The 22,312-nt window shown below is 45.6% G+C and overlaps 1 protein-coding gene across 2 annotated transcripts in view; it reads left to right on the forward strand.

Moving 5' to 3' along the window:
* Positions 1 to 929: 929 nt before the first annotated feature.
* Rora (RAR related orphan receptor A) overlaps positions 930 to 22,312 on the forward strand; it is a 701,488-nt gene continuing 680,105 nt past the window's right edge. Inside the window, exon 1 of one of the 2 annotated variants that reach the window (XM_051197864.1) lies at positions 930 to 1,161. In XM_051197864.1, coding sequence (XP_051053821.1) covers positions 996 to 1,161 — 166 coding nt within the window. In that variant the 5' untranslated portion in view covers positions 930 to 995. The remainder of the gene's footprint in view (positions 1,162 to 22,312) is intronic. The other variant, XM_051197863.1, reaches the window with a different exon arrangement.

A 22,312-nucleotide genomic window follows, 5' to 3' on the forward strand; every position in this document is an offset into this window, starting at 1 on the left:
CCTCTCCAGGATGTCTGTCTGCTATGGATGAGGCTGTGCATTTAATATCAAAAGTACCAGTGGGAACAGAAAACTAGCAGGCACAGCAGAGTTCACATGTAGCTAGGCCCATTTCATCAACTCAGAGAGTCCTTCACCAAACCGGCCGAAGTTTGCTTCACAAAATAGTGCACTGCCAAATTGTTTCAGGATCCTTCATGGAGAAAAACTGCAAAAGAGTTGAAAGAGACCTCGTTTCATAACATTAGTTACTGGCTGGCCATATGCATCCTACAATCACAAAATTTATTTTAGATCCTAAGACTGGAAACCCCAGACTGTCCCATTCCAAAGTAAAAGGCGCCACGTTCCTCGTCCCACCTTCCCCCCTTCGAGGGAGTGTCAATCAGCTTCTAATTCCTTTTTAGTTTTCCCCCAACCTTGGACAAGGCTTGCAGCGAGCTGCAGTTACCAGCAAGTGCCCCAACGTGGATAACCGGATTTGTCTCCTCCTCCCAAGCTGGCTGCGGATAGGGACACCAAGTTACTGCCCCCGAGGGAATCTCAAAAAGTAGACAGAGCCACACGTCGCCGACCGTTCATTTCTGTCGCTGATTTAAAGAAGAGAGGGAGGATCGGGGCACAGGAGACACCCCCTCTTTCTCCTCCCTCTCTCTTCCCCACCTCCCAAATTTGGCAGCCTTGTGTGGCTCCCGGTCTGGGGTCTGGAGGGTGTGGAGTGTGGGTGCGGGGGCCGGCTGGAGACGCTCTCGCTAGCGCTGCCTGTGGCCAGACCCGCCTCTCGTCCCCTCTCGGCCGCACACGTCCACCGCCACTCGCGCGCTCGCTCGCGCTCTCGCCTGGCTGGGTCCCTCCTGCTCTCGCCCGTCTCCTTTTCCTTTTTTTTTTTTTTTTTTTTTTTTTTTTTTGGTACCATAGAGTCGCTCTGAAAACAGAAGATAGAGGGAGTCTCGGAGCTCGCCATCTCCGCCGATCTCTACATTGGGAAAAAAAACATGGAGTCAGCTCCGGCAGCCCCCGACCCCGCCGCCAGCGAACCGGGCAGCAGCGGCTCGGAGGCGGCCGCTAGCTCCAGGGAGACCCCGCTGACCCAGGACGCGGGCCGCAAGAGCGAGGCGCCGGGCACTGGTCGCAGGCAGAGCTACGCGAGCTCCAGCCGAGGTAGGAGACGCTGCGACCGGGCTCCTGGCAGGGGGGCGGCGGGAGCAGTGCGCCGAGCCCGGAGGGGACCGGGCGCCCCGGGGGAGCGCGCGCCCGGGGGAGCAGGCGAGACGCGGGGTCCCAGGGACCGGTGCGCGCGCGCGCGAGCCTGTCGAGGTGCCCTGAGCGGCCGGCACCCCCGCCCCTCCCCCCGCGGCCCCCCACAAATGTTGCAAACTTTTGCAAGCCAGTGCTGGGCTTGCAGGAGAGGGAGAGGGGGGACAGGGACGGACCGGAGCGTTGACAGTCAGGCGACTCCAACACCATGCCCCCCTTGATAGCATGTTTTATTTTCTGCAAAGACAAGCTGTCCAAATTAAATACGATTCCCCCCCCCCCCACCAAGAACAAACCGAGACGGGGGAGTGGGGGAAAGAAACTTTTAAAGCGGTAGTGTCCTTTTAAGAAGGGGGATGGGGTCTGTTTGTGGATACTCGCTTCCACGGTTACCTTTTCTGATCTTGACAGTTACTCTCATACCCCCCCACCCCCCACCCCCCGCTCGGGTAGCAGGAGTCGCGGCGGGTGTTCGAGTCCTTCTTCTCCCATGAAAGGTTAGGGGGTTCGAGAGGAGCGAGAGACCTAGAAGTCTGTAGGAACAAAAAGGGGACCCTCTTGGGGCTAAGAGGAGGCGACGCGTGCAGCTTCTTCTCTGGGGCTCTGGAGTTGGGTTTAGAGGAGCCAGAGGAATGAGGGTCCTGGCGCGCTGGATGCTCTGGAGTTGCCCCGCAGCTAGGGGAAGAAGCGCAACTTTGTAGCCAGGGGTTCGGAGCCGAGAGCCCTGGAGGAGCCTGGCAGGGGGCGTGTACAGCTCACGAAGGGAGGGCGGCTTTGGAATGGGGCGCTTCACGCAGGATCGGAGGGAGAGGCTGTGACAGCAAACAAACGCAGAGAGAACGCTGAGAAAAGCACCCAAACTTATTTCTGCTCTGGGAATCCTCCCCTCGCTGCGATGCCCAGTGTTTCTGCCGGAAACAGAGTTGAGTGCTGGTGGGCCTGGGCTAACGAGGCTACCCTCGCCTGGTCATTGGTTCATTTCGTTTTGGTGTCTGGAGTGTGTGAAGGAGGAGACCCGGGGAGACAAGGGTGCTTGCTCCCCTCCTGCGGTTTTCCTAAAGTGGCCTGATCTGGAAAGCGGACTCCTTTCTTAAAGGTGTCAGAACCTGCTGTGGGATTTCCCCCACCTCCTCCTTCGGGGGTGGGGGATTATTTATTTGAATGCTTTGGGAGTTTGCAAAGAGCAGGAGGAAACTGCAGCTTTAATTACTGTTGTAAATAATGTATAAATCACGCCTGTCACTCCGGAGGAAGCGGGCTCCTGCAAGCCACCGCGGGGCTTGGGAACTAGAGGGTCTCTCCAGCCAGGATCTGGCGGCTAGGCGCCCTGGGGGAAGGCAAAGGAGGGACCTAGAGCCGCTCCCTTGCTCTCTGATGTGCTTGCTAGTTGGAGATAGGAACATGGCTGATCATGTGCTGGCTGTTTTACAGTATTCCCCCATCCCGCCCCACCTTAGCCACACCCCCTGTCCGGGCGCTTTCCCATTCACGGAATTCGAGTACAGTAAAAACCATCAGGATGACATATGCTGGGGGGGGGGGAGTGCGGCATTTAATTAAAGGCGATTTCCGAAGAGTGACTGCGTGGAGGCTCGGTTTGAACCGGAGGAGTGGGGCCCGCAAGGACCGGGACTAATAGAAAACGGGGTGAAGGTTTGGGGTGGGGGGGGCGGCGGGGACTGGCCACCAGCTCTGAGAGTTTGTGTGCAGAGCTTTTGGCTGCAAAGAGTCTATTTAGAGCCGGAGATTTGGAATGCAAGCGGGTTATGTAACAGGGTTAATCAGAAACGCTGGAGAAAATCCCCTTCATGTGTTTGGAGGCTTTTTTTTTTTTTTTTTTTTTTTTTAAAGACGGGAGTGCAGGGTGTCTAGGAAGCGGCGGCTCTAATTTCTGGTTTATACCTTTCTTTTTCCTTTAGCCCCTCCCCACTTCCCCTGCTTTATTAACATCTTCAGGTGTTATTCTTGCCAGAAGGTGTGTTCTTGCAATAGATGGGGTGGCAGGTTGCAGAACCGACTACAAATCTGTAACTTGCTGTTACTGCAAATTACATAAAGCAGGGGAATTTGGTTACCCCCCCCCCAAAAAGCTCCAAGGAACCAAAATAGGAGCAATGTGCATCTAACAGGATGACCTGCTAACCCATATCCCTTTACCCCCTAGAGCCCCCACCCCTGTTCTAAAAAAATTAAAAAAAAAAAAAAGACCTGTCTGTTTCTCCAAGGAGATTTATTGGGAAGGGGAAAGTAAGGCCCAGACACTCCACTCACATCCTGCACGCAAGCACTAGGTTACATAACAGTCTGAATGGAAAAAAGGAAGGTCAGACATGGAGGCATCCTTTAGCCAACACAGCAGTAGTCATATCTTCCAGGAATTACTTGCAGTTGCAGACCTTGACCTCAGATGTAGCATCTAATTCTCAGGGGTGCCAATCTTGGGGTGTGTGTGTGTGTGTGTGTGTGTGTGTGTGTGTGAGAGAGAGAGAGAGAGAGAGAGAGAGAGAGAGAGAGAGAGAGAGAGCGCACCCAGGAGAAAAAGAGAGACTACTGTGTAAGTATGATGGGTAGTTGAGAGTGATGTGCAAATGGGAAATGTTTGGGTTTTTAGATGATGTAATGGAGTTGGCAGAATATGCAACTCGGCTCCCGGAGTGTAAGCATAAGAAAATTGGAGTTGGCATCCCATATTAATGTTGCATAAATTACAATATCAGAAAAAAATTAACCTACACACTAGGTGATTATGCCTCTTAAATACTTAAAACATAAAGGCATGGACTCAAAAGGCAAAGCAGATATCACCACCTCACAATTAGCCCCTTCCACCTCAGAAGGGTTAGTGGAGTTCCCCGGTGGAAACTGAAGCTTTCCAACTTGAGAGGTGTTTTCTTCTGGGCCTTGGGAGCTTGTTCCCAGACAGGCAGCTGGTGCTTGGAGTCTCCAGAAATTGCAGGTATATTCTCATGGCATTGATGTGACCTCATGGGATATTACCTGGGTAGATTTGAGGCTGTTGCTAAATTCCTATGTCCTGGGAATTTAAGCATGAATGGATTAGAGGCCTTCAGTGCCTGGGCTTTCAAAATCAGATGTGTGGTTTTATAATCTGGAAGTTGATCTCCCTGTGCTCCCTCCAACTCCAAGGGAATGGTAGCGGTCTTAATGAAACCATTCCATTTTCTAGAAAGTATTTAATGGTGGCTGGTGCCATTCAGCTACATCTTTCCAGTACCATCGGGAAAGAGGTGGAAGAAAATAAAAGACAGCAAGAAGCAACATGGCAAGTAAAAAATGAAGTGGAAAACAAACAAACAAACAAAATCTACTGAGAATCTTTAATTTAACAAGGCTTCCAGGGACTTTAGGAAACTGTGAGCATTGTGGTATATAACTGGTGTTAGCAACCCTTTCCTAGAATCTCTGTATTATATGCATGCCAGAAGCTTACATATTGTATTCCACTAAAAGTTACCCTGGAAGGACTGAGTACCATGGCGTGGGTTCGAAGCACTGGTGTGCAAGGCTTTTAGGGCAGGCCAAGCTAAGAAAAAAACGGAAAGCAAAGGATGGGGTGAATACTACAAAGCTGGGTGGACCTGAGGGACAAGCCTCTGGAAGCTCCGCTGAGAGTGACTTAAAATCAATTAATATGGCCTCTGTGGCCCTGCAACCTAGAGGGATGCTGCAACTGCACAACCCCTCCACTTTGGAAGTGCACCCCCTCCCTTCTTCTCACCAGTCCCTGCTGATTCCCTTTCTAGAAGGTTCTCCTGCCTAGTAATATGGCATCTTTTCTAGAGATAAAAGAGATAAAATTTCAGGTCACCTTTACTGGTATGGTCCCTGCTCTCTATAGGAAATAAATGATAGTTTCCCTGGCTGGGAAGAAAATCTTTCCCCAAAGGGATGGGATGATTTTTTTTTTTTTTAAACTAAGAGACTGTAATTTTCTGGTAAATTGCTCATAAAAACATTTATAATTATACCTTTAAAATTCAATGGGATAATTTTAGAAAATGCATTTTAAGATAGTTAGGATAACCTTTCTGTTGCTCCATCCTAATTTCTTATAAAGAATTGAATTATTAATCTAGAATTCGAGTCCTAAGTGGCTAAAACACTTACAGCATACCCTTCCTCTGTTTTCCAAAACCCATTGGCATTGCAATGAGCCCTGGGCTTTAGGAAATGTCTTTTTCTGACTCTGAAGTATAGCTGATGCCTGTCCAGGAGCTGGGCTCTGACATCTCTTCTCCCATGACTGTTCAGTTCAGGGCACATGTCTCTCTCTCTCTCTCTCTCTCTCTCTCTCTCTCTCTCTCTCTCTCTCTCTCTCTCTCTCTCTCTCTCTCTCTCTCTCTCTCTCTGTGTGTGTGTGTGTGTGTGTGTGTGTGTGTGTGTGTGCTGGGGGGTGGGGGGATGTGCTGCACATCCCCTTGATGTCAGGCAGACTCTGAACGTGGGATGGAGAAGTGCAAGGATGTTAACACCCAGAGTTGTGCCTGTGGATGAACATGTCCAGAGGATTTGTGGAGACAGCTTGGAAACAAAGTCACCTATGCCTGAAGTTAACCCTTGCAATGCAAGTCAGCATGGGTCATCCTCAGGCAGAGGTGCACTTCTCTCTCTCTCTCTCTTTCTGTCTCTCTGTCTCTCTCTGTCTCTCTCAAAGTCCCCATTTTGCATTTAGGAATTTGTGGTCTGATGCTGAGAAGACTCACCGAGTTGGGTATTAACATCCGTTATATACACATAACATGAAACACCTTTAAAAACACTACTGTGTGTGTAGGTGAATGTATGTGCACGTGGGGCCAGAGGTCAATCGGTGTCTGGTGTCTTCCTAAATTGCCCTCTATTTTTTGAGATAGGATCTTTCACTGGATTTAAAGTTCAGTGGTTCTGCTAGGCTAGTTGGCCAGTGAGCCTCAGGACCACTTGTTTCAGCCTCCTCAGTGCTGGGATTACAGGCCTGTGCTTCCACACCTGGACTTTGTACATGGGTTCTGAGCACTGAGCTGGCTCCCCAGCCCCCACGTCCTGTGAATTTTTACAGCGTATGTTACTTTTTATGGAGTTCTCCTCCTTTCCCTGTGCGTCTCCCCACTCTGATCTTCATGTTCCTTCTTAGCTTCTGTGGGAACTTCTGAGTCTCAGGAAGCAAAATACAAAATTGCATTTTAGAGGTTGGTGTGTGTGCGCGCGTGCGCGTGTGTGTGCACACGCAGACCTATGGGTGTATGTGTGTTTATGTCCTAATACAACATCCACTGTCCCACACTCTCTGTATCATTGTTGAGATCATGGGCAGGTCTCTGGAGTAGGTGTCTTCCACTCCTTCATGGAGAGCCCTGCTTCACCCATCAAGATGAATTATAACTCCTCCTAGAGCAAGGGGAGTCACTTGAAGGGCTCTGGCTACCTGGGCACAACACTCACCTTGAATATAGAACATATTTCCAGTTCCCAAGTCTCCCTTGCTCTGGATTTGGGCTGGTGGCTCGCCCTTCCTTCCTCCTCCTCACTCCCTCTGTCTCTCTCACACTGTTTCTCTCCCAGATTTGTTTTATGCCTAATTCATCATGGGAAATGTTGGGTAGAATTAAGCTATTAAAACTTTTCAACTATGGTTTAGGCTATCTATTAGTATAATTGTATAATTTTTAGTTTAAAAATAATCCAGACGATTAGTGTCCGAGTCTTGGCTGCTGTATAATAAATCATGGTTTTTTTCTGAGGGTACCAAGGTGTTGCTAACGAATTGATTTTTCTGTCTGACACTAGATTAACCCCATGTGATTTTTTTTTTTTTTTGGTCATTTCCTTTTTGAGTACTGTTTTTAGCTGTATGGTTCCCTTTCCTGGCCTAGAGAGCACGTCGGGGAGGAAATTGAATCTTTCCTTGGAGTTTCAGAGCCTTGGGGTACTGTGGGATCATGGTTCTGAGCTTGAATTCTTACTGTACATCACAGAGCTGAAAATGGGGAGACTGGCCGAGGTCCGTTTTGATCCCACCTGGAAATCATTTTTGTTTTGTTTTGTTTCCTATGAAATCCTCAGCAGGACTATTTGCTTCCTTGTTTTCCATGTTGCAAGTAGCAAGTCAGAAATTCAATTAGTCGTTCTGGGTTAATAATGGAGGTCTTTACAGGAAATTGTCAACCAGAATCTAAAATCTCTTTGTTTATTATTGGTTTGCTTATTTGGGACAGGAACTTGGGGCCATCCTCCTGCCTCAGCTTCCTGAGTGGTTGGATTACAGTTGTCTGCTAAAGTCATACTTCTTCCCATGGAATAGTGGTTCTTACCTTAATAGTACCACCCTTTAATACAGTTCCTCACGTTGTGGTGACCCCCAACCATAAATCTCTTTTGTTGCTACTTCTTAACTATAATTTCATTACTGTTATGAATCCTAATGTCAATATCTGATATGAAAGATGTCTGCCATGCAACACAAAGCGATGGAGACCAATAGATTGAGAACCACTGCTCTAGAATTCAGAAGCTGCAAAGTCCTAAAATATCCAAGGAGGCAATCCTGTTTACAAGTCCTGGATTGTGGCATCCTCTCATGTAATAAGGGTGGCAATTGCCACTAATTTAACCATACCTTTGGGGAAGTTGGGGGCATCTCTTTGGTAGGGGGGTCTCATGCACCGGAAGGTTAGGAAGCTTCATAGTTCAAGCATGTAGGAAAGAACATTTAGAAGCCCCCAGAGGAAGTCCTTTCCTAACTGTGGTTTTGGGGGAGGCAGTTTTGAACCACAGACCTGGCTTCCTCAGCATCATCACGCGTGACTTAATGTTAGTCATTGATAATTTTCTGCTGCCTCTGATGTAACTGCTTGCATTCTTGGTGTTGTGATAGCCTGACATCATCATCAATGAACTATTTTTTGGTAAGGGAATCAAGGGGATTGTTTAAAGAAGTTATTATAATAGAAGAAGAGGATATGATGAAGAATGAAGGCATCACAGCTCACTGTAGGAAGACTGGCTTTCAGCCCCACCTCTTCCTTGCAAATGCTGAAAGGAATTACAAGGTACAATCCCTTGTTAAGGGAGGAACAGTTCCTCCCCCCAACAGATTTTTATGGCTTTCATGATGTGACATTATTATAAATTGTGTCACCATGTCACTTGAGATGGTACATTAATGATAGCAGAGGTTATTTCCTAGGGTACATCTACAAAACCTAATGGCTGGCTGGGGAGCCCTGTTCTCATGGATGCTCAGAGTATAGGTTTCCCACACCTTCAAAGATGGAGAAGGACCCTGGGCTATCTCGGGGTAAATTTCTATCCATTTTCCCCTGAATCTTCCACCAGAGGCTGGGAATGGGACAGAAGCTTCATGATACAGAGGCTGTGTTTCCTCTTTGGTGGAGTCATCCTAACTGTGTAATACAAATTGCCTTAAACTGTTCTGAAGTAAGAAAGAAATTTCCACATGTAGGCAGTAAATGAAGTCCTCTGAGTTGCAAGGAAAGGGCACAACTTAGTGTTAGATCCTCAAGCCTATGAAAGAGGTATGCACTTGTTAAAAATACCTAGCTTACTTTGGGGGAGGATTTGACTGAATACTGATGGAGTTTATGAAATATGAATATAGTGCGTTGCTGTACGTAAGTGGTAGGCGTGTGTGAAAGAAGAAGAAATAAAATTGTGTATAAATGACACTCTGAAACTTGATGGGATTGTACACGTGACAGGAATGGTGACGTGCGGGTCTGCTTCAAGGGTGGGGTGGTGGTGGTAAGAGAAGCAGGCTGGAAAACCCATCTGTCAAACTTGACATGACATGGGACTAGAAATTATAGAATAGAAAACTCAGTTGCCTTGTTGTATAGGCAAAGAACATCACCAAGTGTAAACAGGGAGCTTGCAAATAATAGAAATGAAATTTCCAGAAAAGGGGTGGGGGCCAAAAAACCCCAGAGGCCAAATGCAGGATGAGGCACACTAAACGCCATCTTCAGTATTCTGGGCTATTTACTCTTGTGGTGTTGGGCTTAGAGCCAAACCAAAGACACAACTATGAATTTCCAGTTGTGTAAAAGAAATCACCTTGATCTCCCCCAAGCCTAAATATATGTCGCAGAACCAGGAGCTGCACACAGTGCCATTTTCCCTGCCTTGTTCTGATTGATTGACAGCCTGTACTATATGCTTCTTCCCTGAAGATGATTTTATAGTCTCTGAGCACAGATGTGTCTCACTGAAGTGAAGGAGCGAGAACCCACAAGCTAAAGTGTGTTTCACTGGGTGAGGTATTTTGGTGGGCAGGAAAAGGATGGGGAAGCAGGGGAGGGAATAATGTTAAAAAAAAAAAAAAAAGAAAGAAAGAAAAAAAAGAGAAGGTTTAGATGCCCATCTGGGGCTGGGAATTGGAGGCTGTGGATGAAGGCAGGGACAGAGATGCTGCGTGGTGAAGAGAAGGAAGTTGGCATTGACTGTGAAATTTTAAATTATCTTTAACAAGGACAATGAAAAGAGGCACGCTGACACTTTGAGAAGTTATGACGAACATGTCGAGAATGCCAATTCACAAAGGCAGGTATGGGAATACTCAGAAAAAACAGACAGCTTTTGAGTGCCAGTCTGAAGGGCAGAGACAGCGGCTTCCTGGTGCCTTGAGGGAATTGGTGGGTGTGCTTATTGACTCTTCCAATTAGTTTTAGAGCAATCTGAAGAAATGGACAAAGACGGAGAAAAGGCAGCCAGATGTGATCCCGAACTTCCGGACACAGAGGGCCTCTGTCATCCCCTAGGAGCCATGGCAGTCACGGATAGGAATAAGCACATGGAAATGAGCGGATCTCGAAACACCCCGTCACAGAGGAACCACGTATGCTTATCGGGCCTGAGACCTCTAATATACACCACATCTCTTTTCATTTTGAACTTCCAATTGGGAAACCAGAAGATGATACAGTCTGTGCTCCTCAGGGACACTGGTGTGCCAAGGATATTCTCTTTAAAAGTGTAGGGCAGCTGGGAGGGTGAACTGCCCATAACTCTCAATTGTCCAGGTAATGAAGTATCAGGAAAAGCTAAGGCAGATGAAATAATTTGATCATCAAAAATGATTCCTCTGATGGTGCTTGAAGTGGCTGATGTGACAAGTATGGAGTTGCTAATTTATGTTACCTCACTCTGTTTCTCTCTCACAATTGGGGCGAGCATGCATGGACAGGATGTGTAGAACTCAAGCCCTTAACCTAGATAGTATAACATTTCACAGTGTCCAAGATGACAGCCAGAGATGGGTGAGTTCAGTGATGTTTCTCAAGACCCACAGAGACACTCAGAGAATGGAAATGTTGCTGAAGGACCTTCCTGAGCCTTCTGAAGTTTGCCTTTGGACCTGAGTATGGGATTGTCCATTAGGCATGGATGCCCAGAGCCACCCCAACAGTGAAGCTGATGCACCTACAAGCCTGTGATATGTCTGAAATTACGTTCCCAGGCAGCAGTTAGGATGTGACTACAGCCTAAATCTTCTTTTCACTCATTTCATGCCCTTCCCACTCATGTGCAGGTCCTCAAAAGACCCTGGAAAAAGAACACCAAGTACCTACCCTCTAGGAAAATAACCCTGAGGACATTTAAATGTATACAACATCGTCATCTACATCAGTATGAGTTATGTGAACCACACATCTGTAGTGGGGTAGGTTATTTTTCAATCTCTCTAGGCACTTTTATTACTAATTAAAATAAGTATTTATCATATTATTTATTTTTAATAAAATATGTTTTTTATAATTAAAGTACATAGTGCCTGAGTCTCATGTTCTGATTCCATGGAAAGTAAAGTATGGGACATAGAGTTGAGCACCTGCTGTGGAGAACTCACTGGGGTAGGCTCAGCCAGATCCATAATGAGCAGTGTTTCTGCCTAGCCAGGTCCTTCCTGAAGGCTGAGGCTCAGGCTGTGATCTTGATAGAGCTCTTTTCAAGATCAGATCTGCAAATAGAATACTACAAGGCCATAACATAATAATAATAATAATAATAATAATAATAATAATAATAATAAAACAATAATAAACACAGTAGAAAACTATATCTTCCTTTAAAAAATTATTTATGTGTTTATTTATTTAACCCCCAAAGTCCAGTTGGGGCTGCTGATATGTACATGGGCTTGGGCAACTTCTCAGTGGCCATGCTCCTAAGGAGAAAAAGACTCTCATTTGAAAGAGAGTGGGAGTTGGGTAGTGGTACAAGGGAGGGTTTGAAGGGGGAAATGACAATCAAATATTATAATCTCAAAAGAATATTTTAAAAATTAAAAGTGACTCTTCCTCCTCAAGCAACCATTAGCTGCCAACAGATGATGCTCAGCTAGAGCTGGAGCCTTGGGATTCCGCCCCCCCCCACACACACACCATTTCATGCTGGAATTTTAAACTGGCTTGATCTTGTATGGGTCTTGTGCAGGTAAGCACAGACACTGTGAGTTCTTGAGTACAGTAGCCTTGTCAAGTCTGGGAGACAGCATTTCACAGCATCCTCCCATCCTCCAGCCCTTAAGTTCCTTCTGCCCCGTTTTGTTCCCAAAGCCTGGTCAGGGGTGGTGGTAAGATGTTCTTAACAATGGTGAGGTCTATGATTTGTTCCAAACGAAAAATCACATCATTCCCTGTAGTGTACAGAGAATTGTGTTATTTTTGTTGTAAAAAGTTACAGTGTGTACATTCATGTATGCATGCACCTATGAAATACAGCTGTATCTGTAAGTGAACTTGGACCCACAAACTAAAAATGAAATAATAAAATGATCAGGTATAGGTGTTGGGATTATCTATCTTGTTTCCTGAGGTTCCTGAATTATGACTGTACCATTTTTGTAGTAATAACAAAAAATAAATCTTTTTGTGTTTAAAAAAAAAGTGGTATGTTGTGAAACTGGGAGTGAATTAAAGGGTCTAGTTCTGAGCTCAATGTCTTTACATAGAATTTCATGATGTCTCAGAGTTTGTCAGGGTTACTCTTCTAAAGAGGAAGACCTTTTGATGGTCTCATTCCTCATTCAACTTGATATAGAGGGGTTTAGGTTTGGGAAGTCATTGACCCTTGAAATACAGCCTGATATTCAATGAAATAAGCAAATTATAAGTCAGTTATGTGCACACACTCATGCCCGTGCACACATGTGCAAGCACACACACACACAGTTGTATGTGTGTGCAGGAATACACATGCACACGAGTACGCGTACATATATGTCCATGTGTACATGCAGAAAAAAGCTTTCACATAAAGTATTTCCATTTATTTGAGCTTCACTGTTATTTTTGTTCTCTTACTTAAAATATACATCATGGACCTTAGGATTACCTTTATTTATTGAGGAGCTGTTCCTTACAAATGACAGGAGGCTTGTCCTGGGTGAGAGGTTAGATAGAGACATTCTGAGGCTTTGGCATGGGATGGGAGGGGGAAGGAACTCAAATGGAGCTCCAGGTGCTGCTCATTATGATCTGGAGGAGGACAAATAATGTAAATACTCATTATTATAATCATACCATATCTTGATACCATTTTAAGCATTCACTTGTTATTACCCTATTACATGTATGAGTGCATCTGCCTTAGACTGGCTGAGAATACAAATTCTAGGATTTCCCTCTGGGTGGCTTAGACATACTTGTGTGAGAGCACGAGGTTGCATTTCTTTTATGTTGTTCACATGGATTTTTGTGCACTACATGTGTGTCTGGTGTCCAGAGTAGGGCATCAAATCCTCTGGAACTGTAGTTACAGACAGTTGTGAGCTACCATGTGGCTGCAGGGAATTGAATCCGGAACCTCTCCAAAAGCAGTCAGTACTCTTAACTACCAAGCCATTTCCCCAGCCCCCAGGGTGGCATTTCTTTAGTTTAAAAATGCTTCCTAGGAACTTTGTCTATATCAGGCACTGTGCTGGGCTCTGAAGCTGGCAACAAGGAAGCTGGATTCCTACCCTGTTGGACGTTCCATTCTGGTGCAGATACATCTCACCTCAGACTGGACACTTCAGATGGCCTTCCTCCTGGATGTTTTACGTTTGGCCCATTTGACCTCTATATCTTAGATGCCGTTCCTGTTCCCACCTGCCACCCCTTCTCCTGTCTTGTGTTCTCTTCTCTTTTCAGGCCTTCTATGATCAGTGTAGGTGATCACTCACCTTCTCACCCCTACAGTCCCCAAGATCTCTGTTTATTTGTTTGTTTGTTTTTCACAGATTCTGGTTGCATGGGCCAAGGGCTCATTCTGCCATCATGTGACAGCTTCTCCTAGTTCCTTAAAAGATTTCCTCATCACTAGCATTATTTCCTGGCCGGGAGCCTGTTCTCCATATGACCAGGAGCACAGATTACATTTTTACCACTTTACAGTGTCTTAGATAAAGTAGATCCCTGTTAGCTCTGCAGGTATCCGTTCCCACATTGCCCAGCACAGTATCTGTTTCCCCGGTTAACCAGCTCCTCTACTTCATGTCTGTCTTCAGTTTTCTTGTGCTTTGGTAAGGTTTGGTCCCAGATGCTCTCATTTGTTCCATGTCTGCCTCTATTGGATGTATTGTTCCCCTCTATCCCACCATCAGAGCCAATCCAGTCTTGGTCATCTCAGACTATACTTGCTCACATTTTGAGACCGAGTGCATAGACCTGGTTTGTTGTGAGTCTGCAGGAAGGGGCGGAGTGAAGGTAGAGGTGTGCCCTGTGCTAACTATGTCCTAGGTCAGTTCACTAAGTTGAAAACTGGAGAGGTGGTGTTGCCAGCCTTGCTGGGATGATCTTCTGATATTGCTTGCCAGGTGCCTGCCAGCAGATCTGGGGAATGGTGTGTGTGGCTGTGGCGGTGGTGGCGATGATGGCCAACACAGTGCTGGCAGGACCCCTTGCACCTCTCTCCTTCTCACACTCGGGTCTTTGGCTCCCTTTGCCTGAAGCATTCCCTGCTTGGTTCTGTGTTTCTGAGGAATGAGCATGAATCCCAGAGGCTTTGGTGGATGTCCTGACATCTTCCTCATGCCAGTTCTCTTTCTGGACTGGATCCAACCCCTCTCATTCAGCTGGCCCACCATGGGCTGGATCTGCCAAGAGAGGACACAGGACTAGAGTTGTGCCTCTTTACCCAATCATTAACATTCTCTGGTGTTACCTCCCAGACCTTCTCCTGAACCACAAGCAATCCTGTGCCTTACTCTTTCCTCCCTGCAACCCCATTCTTCCCATGGTCCCCACGGGCTTTTGCCCTGCTCCAGGCACCCAGCTAGGATAGTTCCATCTTTCCCACTGGCCATCCTCTAATGCTTTCTGTTGCTTCATGTCTCATTAATTCCTCACCCTCCCCTCCCCTTTTCTCACTGTCTCCTTCCTGTCTGCAAGGGTTCCATTCAACGTGTTCCTCTGTAATGTTCCACTCTGTGACTGACTGCTGAGTCTTTAGATTCTAATCTAATCACTTACATGTACTTCGCAAGCAATGCTCTCAAAGACTCACAACCTGTTTGCAATCATGTTACCGTAGCATCGCTGATGAGCAAGCAGCATGAGAAAGAGTGATGGGCAGCACGGTGACACTGGGTAAACCCAGGAAAGCAATCTTAGCAGGAGCAGAGGGTGTGCCTGTAGAGTATAGTATCTTTTCTTGGAGAATCAATTACACATGCCAAGGGTCTTTTATTGATTTTCTTGTAATTGGACTAGGATAGGTCAAAGGACAGATGAGGCAGAGGCATAGCATGCTTGGGTAGTGGGTGGGGCGCAGAATCCCATCTTTCTGCCAAGATGGTTTGGGTTTGATACACTGTGTGACTTTTACAGAATTAGTTGGCACTGTGATTAGGTGGTTTTATTTCTTCATTCAAACACGTTGGAAGCTGATTCTAATATTCAGTGGTAATGAAAATAGAGTAATGCTGTAACAACTGTTCCATTGTAACGCGAATTACACCGTTAACCATCTATTCTGTCTAATTTTTGTTGGTGATAATATGGATCACAACATGTAGCACACACGCACATGTGCACATACACATGCGCATACACATTCACACTCAGAATAGCTGATGTTTAAGAAGCAGTAGCTAAGAGAAGTCTTATTCCTATAACATAGCCAAGAAACAAAAATATGTTGGATATATTACCACATTACATTATATAGTAACATACATATACACATTCAGGCACACAAACGTGTGTGTCTCATATATATATATATATATATATATATACACACACACACACACACACACACACACAAATATGAATAGGCAATGCACACGTACATATGTGTCAAGCAGATTGAGAAGATGGTAGATGGAACTGGCATGAAATACTTGGCTGTATTGCCTTTGACAAACTCTGTTATCGCAGATTAAGCTAGTAATAGCACCAGCCCCTTCATCCTTTTTGTCACACTGTAGAACTTTGATTCCTCGAGATTCTCCATTTGAAAATGAGGCATCCCAGAGCTCAGGAATGTTGGTCATTTTCCTTTGTCATCTGTCCCCCAAGGAAAGTGCCACAATTTTCATAGCGCAAAGATAGAAGCGTATTTTTGTGCATTAAGTCATAGCCAAAAACCCTGAGAGCAGAAATAGGATCTAGGAAGACAGAATTCAATATGACTTCCCCATTGGGACATGTCAATTAAAGGGCCTAAGTGAGTAGCTTCATTTGACAGTGTCCCTTAGCCCTGGGGCCTGGCTTTTCCAGTGGGGTTGTCAGTGGGGCTTTGCCAGTATGCATGGGGTAAATATGGTTCTAATCCCTAGGTTGGTATCTCTAGAGAGTTCTTAAAACTCTCCTGGTCTGTGTGTACTCCAGGTTGTTGTCTCCAAGGCTTCCATCTCTCGGTTCTAAGGGACCCAGAAGTTCTGGGATACTATGACCAGGGGCATGGAGGAATCTGTCACTGCCCTCACTCTGGGCTTGTGCTTTGGCAGCATCATCAGCTCTGTCCCCTGCTAATCTGACACCCCAGAAAGACCTTATCTGGGGAACTGAGATTTTTATTTAGTTTAGGACACACTTAACTTTCATACACAGAATGCTTGCTCTCATGACCAAATTATCGGAAGCGATTTTGCTTCAGAAACAACTGCACAGTACCTGTATCTGAAGTCAACAATGTTGATTTTAAACTCCTGGGGGATTCAAATCAGAGGGAGACAGCATCAACGACTGGCATCTGGATTAAGAATATAGTTAGTGGAGAAATTTATTGCAATCCTCCTTGAAAAAATATCAATATCATCTTGTGCCTAATAAAATGTTATAATGAAAATTACCACAGAGCTTGACAACATCTCTTTATTAATTGGCCTTTTCCATGATTATTTTCCTAGTAGCAAATGCACTCTGCTTTGCTGGCTCATTAGTTATAGTCCACAGTGAATTCGCAGTTCGTTGCTTCAGCGGTGCTTACCTTCCCATTGGGCTCAGTCAGTCCCTCAGGGGCAAGGGTTGTAGATTTTTCTACAGAATATATATATATATATATATATATATATATATATATATCCGTGAACACACTCCTGCACTCATTGAGCACCCCAAGGATGGCAACGACAGGACTGTAGATCAATCTGTGAAGGCCAGCTGAGGGAAGCTTAGGGAGGCTAGGCTGGAGACAAAAAGCCTGGGTTTGGGCAGCTCTTTTGCCAAGGAGCTTGGAAGACTGACTCTTTATTACTAAGAGGCCTAGGGTCCAAAGGAAAGTGACTAGCTGCGAAGTCGAAGGGCTTGTGTGGTTAAGAAAGGGAGGGAGGTTTCTTTAAAATACTGAAGGTACAGGAACTGGGGAGATGGCTCAGTTGAGTTAAAGGTTCACTGCACAAGCATGGGGGACTGAGTTCTGATCCCAGCAGCTCTGTAAAACCTGTGGCAGCGGCTGCCTGAAATTCCCCCCAGCTCTCTGGCCAGCCCGTTTAAATGAATCATTGAGCCCCAGGTTCGGCAAGAGATGTCTCAAAAACATTAGATGGAGATGGCTAGAAGAGGACATCTGACACCAGCCCCTGGCCTCTGCACCCATGTGCACACACATACAGTCATAGCACAAAACAAAAACTTGGTTGGCCCAAAAAAGAAAGAGAAACACACAAGTGTATTGGCCAGGCAGACAATATTGGGTAGTTTGGACACTTAATGTTTTTGAGGGTTTTGTTCTCTGTCTCTCCGTCTCTGTCTCTGTCTCTCTATTTCTCTCTCTCTTTCTGTGTGCACACACGCATATTCGCAGACCAGATGAAAACCCAGCTGTTGGTTCTCACGTGCCATCCACCTGGTTCTTTTAAGCAGTGTTATCACTCACTGCCTTGGAGCTTGAGTCCAGGGCTGGGCTAGGCTAACTCCAGTCAGCTACAGGGATCTCAGCTGTCCCTGCCTCTCCACCTCCCCAGCCCTGAGATCACAAGCCTGTATCACCATGCTGTGGTACATGATTCATGCTTTCATGGCAAGCACTTTACCAACTGAATCTTCACCCTCCCTCTGTTTCCAGGGTCTTTAGGTGGCCAGCAGTTTCTGGAAAGTACTGGCGGAAAGTTGGTCCTAGTACATCCCAGAAGGGACTAGGAAAGTGTTGTGTTATTAGGGGATCCTGTGGAGTTCAAGCAAGCTGGACACTAATTGGCTGACCCTAATCTTAACTCCAGTTACTGTTAGCCTTGTGGAAGAGCCGTGCCATAGCCTTCTGGAATGCCTTATTGTTTTCAGTGAGTCCTGACTGAACGTCCTCCCATCTATATCCACTAATGTGTCACATGAGTTACTTGTGTTATCTCTATGCTATGAAATTAGAGGCCTTTGCCCACAGTGTGCTAAGTAGATTAAAGGGAAAGCCTGTTTTTTATGGTGTGGGGGAAAACCAGGCAGATACCAGGGAAATAGCATGTGGGTGTTTGATCTGACAGGGGGGAGGCCTTAGGAAGCCCGTGTCTTCTAATACCTGAAAGCTGAGCTCTAGCTGGAGTTTTCTTCAAAGGGTTTATATTTTATCTGTTGGCACTTCTGTGAGGAAAGGGTCTGCAGTGGGTGATGGGGAGGGGGGTCAATCCTTTCCTGTTGTTTTCTGCTCTGCCTTTTTAACTTTGCAGAAAGCCTCCAGGTCATACACTAGACCCTGCTCAGGACACCAGTGACCAAACAGTCCCCTTTTGTTAGGCGAGCGTTCTATTTTTTTCCCTCTCTCTTGAAAGGTGCCCTTCAGGACAGCAGAGCCTTTCTTTGGGCTGTTTATAATTGAGCCCCGAGGAAACCTAAACAGAATTCAGTCTCCTTTGCCTAGCCAGACAAAGCTAACCCCACGCAGGATGAAATCTCACCGGCTGGTCACCGGAGAAGCACTTTGGGGACCTCTCAGTGTGACTTCTCTCCCTGGCCACCATCCCATAAGCTAGTGAAGGCTGAGGGCCAGGCCTTGGGGTGCTGAGAGGCTGAATGAGAAGTGTGGTTCCTTGGTGAGGGAGGCTAGGCTGAGCGTTGTCCTTGAGGAGCACTGGAGGTTTCTAGTTAAGGTCCCAGAGTCTCTCAGCGCCGGGAGATGAGTTGTCTTAGCATAGCACAACGTAGAGGAGAACATCTCTTGTTTGCAGTTTAAATTTTAATTAAGTGCAAATATTTATTTTTCCTTCAGACATGTATTTATTTACTGTTTTTTATTTATTTATTTTAGTGGGGGCTCATCCTGACTTAGACTGGCTTGTAATTTACTATGTAGCCCAGGCTGACCTCAACTTTGTAGCAATGCCCCTGCCTCAGCTTCCCAGTGCTGGGATTACAGGTGTGAGTCACCACTTCCTGCTTCCTCCTCCTTTTTCTTTCTCCTCTCACTTTCCCTCTCTAAGATGACAGTGTTTATGGATTTGGGCTACGTGGACACACTTTAACACACTCCTGTCCTTGCCTGTCTTCTTGCGCACGCTAGGTAAACTAAGTCATTTGGGGGAAATTGGATTTGTTAACTTAGAGGTTGTGTAGTTTGGGGGTGGCGCTATTTTATTCTGTAATTGGCAGGCATGGGGTTAACCTCTGTGACTTGAAACAGAGTCTTTGTTTCTACCCCAGTCTCCCATTAGTGCTTAGATCACATCTCCTGCCTGCTTTCTGTTGGAAATGTTCTCCCCACATTAGATATGAACTAAGGAGTTCTTTGGGGTAACTGAGGTGAAAGAGGGAAGGAAGCTGGGCTTTGTTGGAGAAAGCAAAACTGGTCAGAGTGCCTCTAATCCCTAGGCCCTTTGAACCTCTCAAGCCTGTGAGGCTGTTGATGTACTTAAAGTCTGAACCTCTCCATGCAGGGGACAGTGAAGCTCTCCCTCCATTGTTGATTCCCAGAGAAGGCAGCATTTGTTTCTTGCAGGGGAGCCTCCAAGATCATGGAGTCAATCATCTACCAGATCTCTGAGTATCCAAACCCCTGAGGAGAGAGGCAGTGCGAGGAGAGGCATGCTTTTGAGGCTGAGGTACATTTTCAGAAGTTAGGGCCTGGATCTGCAACAGAGAAGTTGAGCCAAATATGCAGCTCTATTTTCATTTTTCACTCAGAGCCAAGGCGAAAGCATCTGGAGGTAGACTGTACATGCATAAATAAGTCGATACCCAAGTGGACCCCTGCAACATGCAGCAGGAGGGACTGAGTAGTTCTTCCCCTATTCCGAATTAATGGACCTGAGGGCCTTCCCAAGGAAGGGTCCTTGTGCACTCACTTAAACTAGCTCACTGCAGCAAATTAAAGGAGAGCTACCGACCCACAAAGGTGGTTGACTCTGTCAGCTCAGCTGCTATAACAAAATGCCACAGACTGGTGGATAAAGCAACGTTTATTTTCTTGACTGGTCAGATTTCCAGCTTCCTCACTTGGCAGTAGCCACCTCCTCATTCAGTTGTCACGTGGTAGGGATGGGAAGCTGAGGTGACTCTTGCTCCTGTTATTTTTATTTTTGTTCTCTGTGTGTGTCTGTTCATCCATGTATACATGTGTGCCCCGACAGAAGGCCACCTCAGGGGTGTCATTCCTTAGCAGCCAGCCACCCTGGGTTTTGAGACAGGGTCTTCTCACTGACTTGGGGCTCTCAAGCTCTCAGCAGCTCCAGGGACCCACATGTCTGCTTCCCTAGCCCAGGGATTACAAATGCAAGACACTAGCGGGCTTATGGGCATTTCTAGGACCATGACTTCATCCAGTCCTATTTAACCCTCAAAGGCCTCATTTGCTAATGCCATTGCAATGGGATCTACAGCTATAACACAAATGTTTGTGGGGGCATAAACTTTTAGGTCGTATGTTGGCCAGTGCTTCAAGCACACACATAATTTTCCAGGGTGATTGAGTTGTTTCCAAAATGTTGGCTCTTCCTCATTTGTTAAGCAGCAGAGTATTTTCTCATCATGATCTCATATCATTTGAGATCTGTCAGTGAATCCCAAGCTAATTGAGGTCATATTAGCATTTGTTTTAAATTGGAGTATGAGATTTATTAATTTTTTTTTTTTTGTCCTGGTAATTCGGTGACAAGTTCCTTTGTATTATGCCTAATTGGATTGTGTTTTAATTTTGTGGCAAGTGGAGGATCTATTTTACATTTCTGTTAGATAGACAGGTCCAAGGCTGAACCTGAATTAAGGAATTTGCAGTAGGATGGATTGAAGCCTCTTAGAGTGGACTCAGCTTCTACAAGTCTTCACCTGTGCATCTTTAGGGTCAGGGAAGAGACTTTAGTTGAAAGCTCTGAGAATACAAGAGTCTGAAATTAAAAGCAGTGAGGTAAGCTGAGAATAACTAAGCCATGAGTTTTCCAGAATGGGGTATATTCCACAAATGTAGCTTTGATTCGGATGCATCTGTTTGTGTCTTCCTGATGCCCAGAGTGTTATAATGCAAAATAAATGAAAGCAAATGCTAAGCATACATAGGACAAGTACTCAGGACACCTGGGTCTCCATCAGAGTGTAGCTCTTTCTTGTAAGTGTATCCCTGAGTCAGTGTCTTTTCCCCAAGAGGCCCCCCTCTTCCAGAGTACAGAGATGTGCCAAGGTGTGGCTTCCTGACAGCTCTGACATTCTGTGACCCTGTAACTGGGTCCCCACTTATTTACAGAACTAATGAACATTAATGCTTTCTTTCAGTAATTGTTGGGGCACAGTTTAAAATCACTCCCTCCTAAGAGTGAAGTCATGATGCTTTAGTAAATTCATAGGTATTACAATCTCTGCCTCAGGGTACTTGGACACTCACATCACACCAAAGAAGATCCCCTGTCACATCCTGTATTGCCCAATGACCTGGTCTGCTACAGCCATTAGTCTCTATTTACCTTTTGTAGACATTTCAACAAAATTGAATTACATAAAATGTAGTCTTTATGTCTGACTTATTTCTCTGGGGATAGTACTTTTAGGACTCATCTGTACCATAGAATAAAAAAGTATATGTTTATTATCCTTTACCCCAAAAAAGCCCCAAATCTAGGCTGTTCAGAGTTTTAAATATTCATGTAGACTTTACTGGCTATACGTCCCTCATTCAGCAGTTTCAGATGTTCACATTGGAGATGCTGAACTTTTTCCTTTTTCTGAGTGACCAGTAATCCATTGCATGAATTCGCCACACTTTGTTCATCACTCCATGACTGATGGACTTCTTTTTCTTCATGTTCTAATCTCAGGTTTACCCATGCTTATGACAGCTTTGTCCATACCTACAAAGAACTCTTAAGATGTCTTTTAGATAAAGCAAGGCCTTTATTCTATGCCTTCTCTTGTGTTTTTAACTCTTTAAGATCTTTCAAGGGCACGGATCATTGAGCGTATGACCAGACAACTGTGCATCAATTGGTGTATTTTGTAATCGGGCTTCATTGTAAATTTCAGGAAGATTGAACCTAACAGTAGAACAGATGTGCACATTTTGAATGTGGATGGATGCATATGCATCCTTCCTTCCTTCTTTCCTTCCTCCCTCCCTTCCTTTTTTCTTTTTCTTTTGTTCTCTAACCAAGGTCTTCTGTAGCCCAGGCTAGCCTTGAGCTCACTATATAGCTGACGAT

This window comes from Phodopus roborovskii, unplaced genomic scaffold (genome assembly GCF_943737965.1).
Source record: "Phodopus roborovskii unplaced genomic scaffold, PHOROB, whole genome shotgun sequence".
Classification (NCBI taxonomy): Eukaryota; Metazoa; Chordata; class Mammalia; order Rodentia; family Cricetidae; genus Phodopus; species Phodopus roborovskii.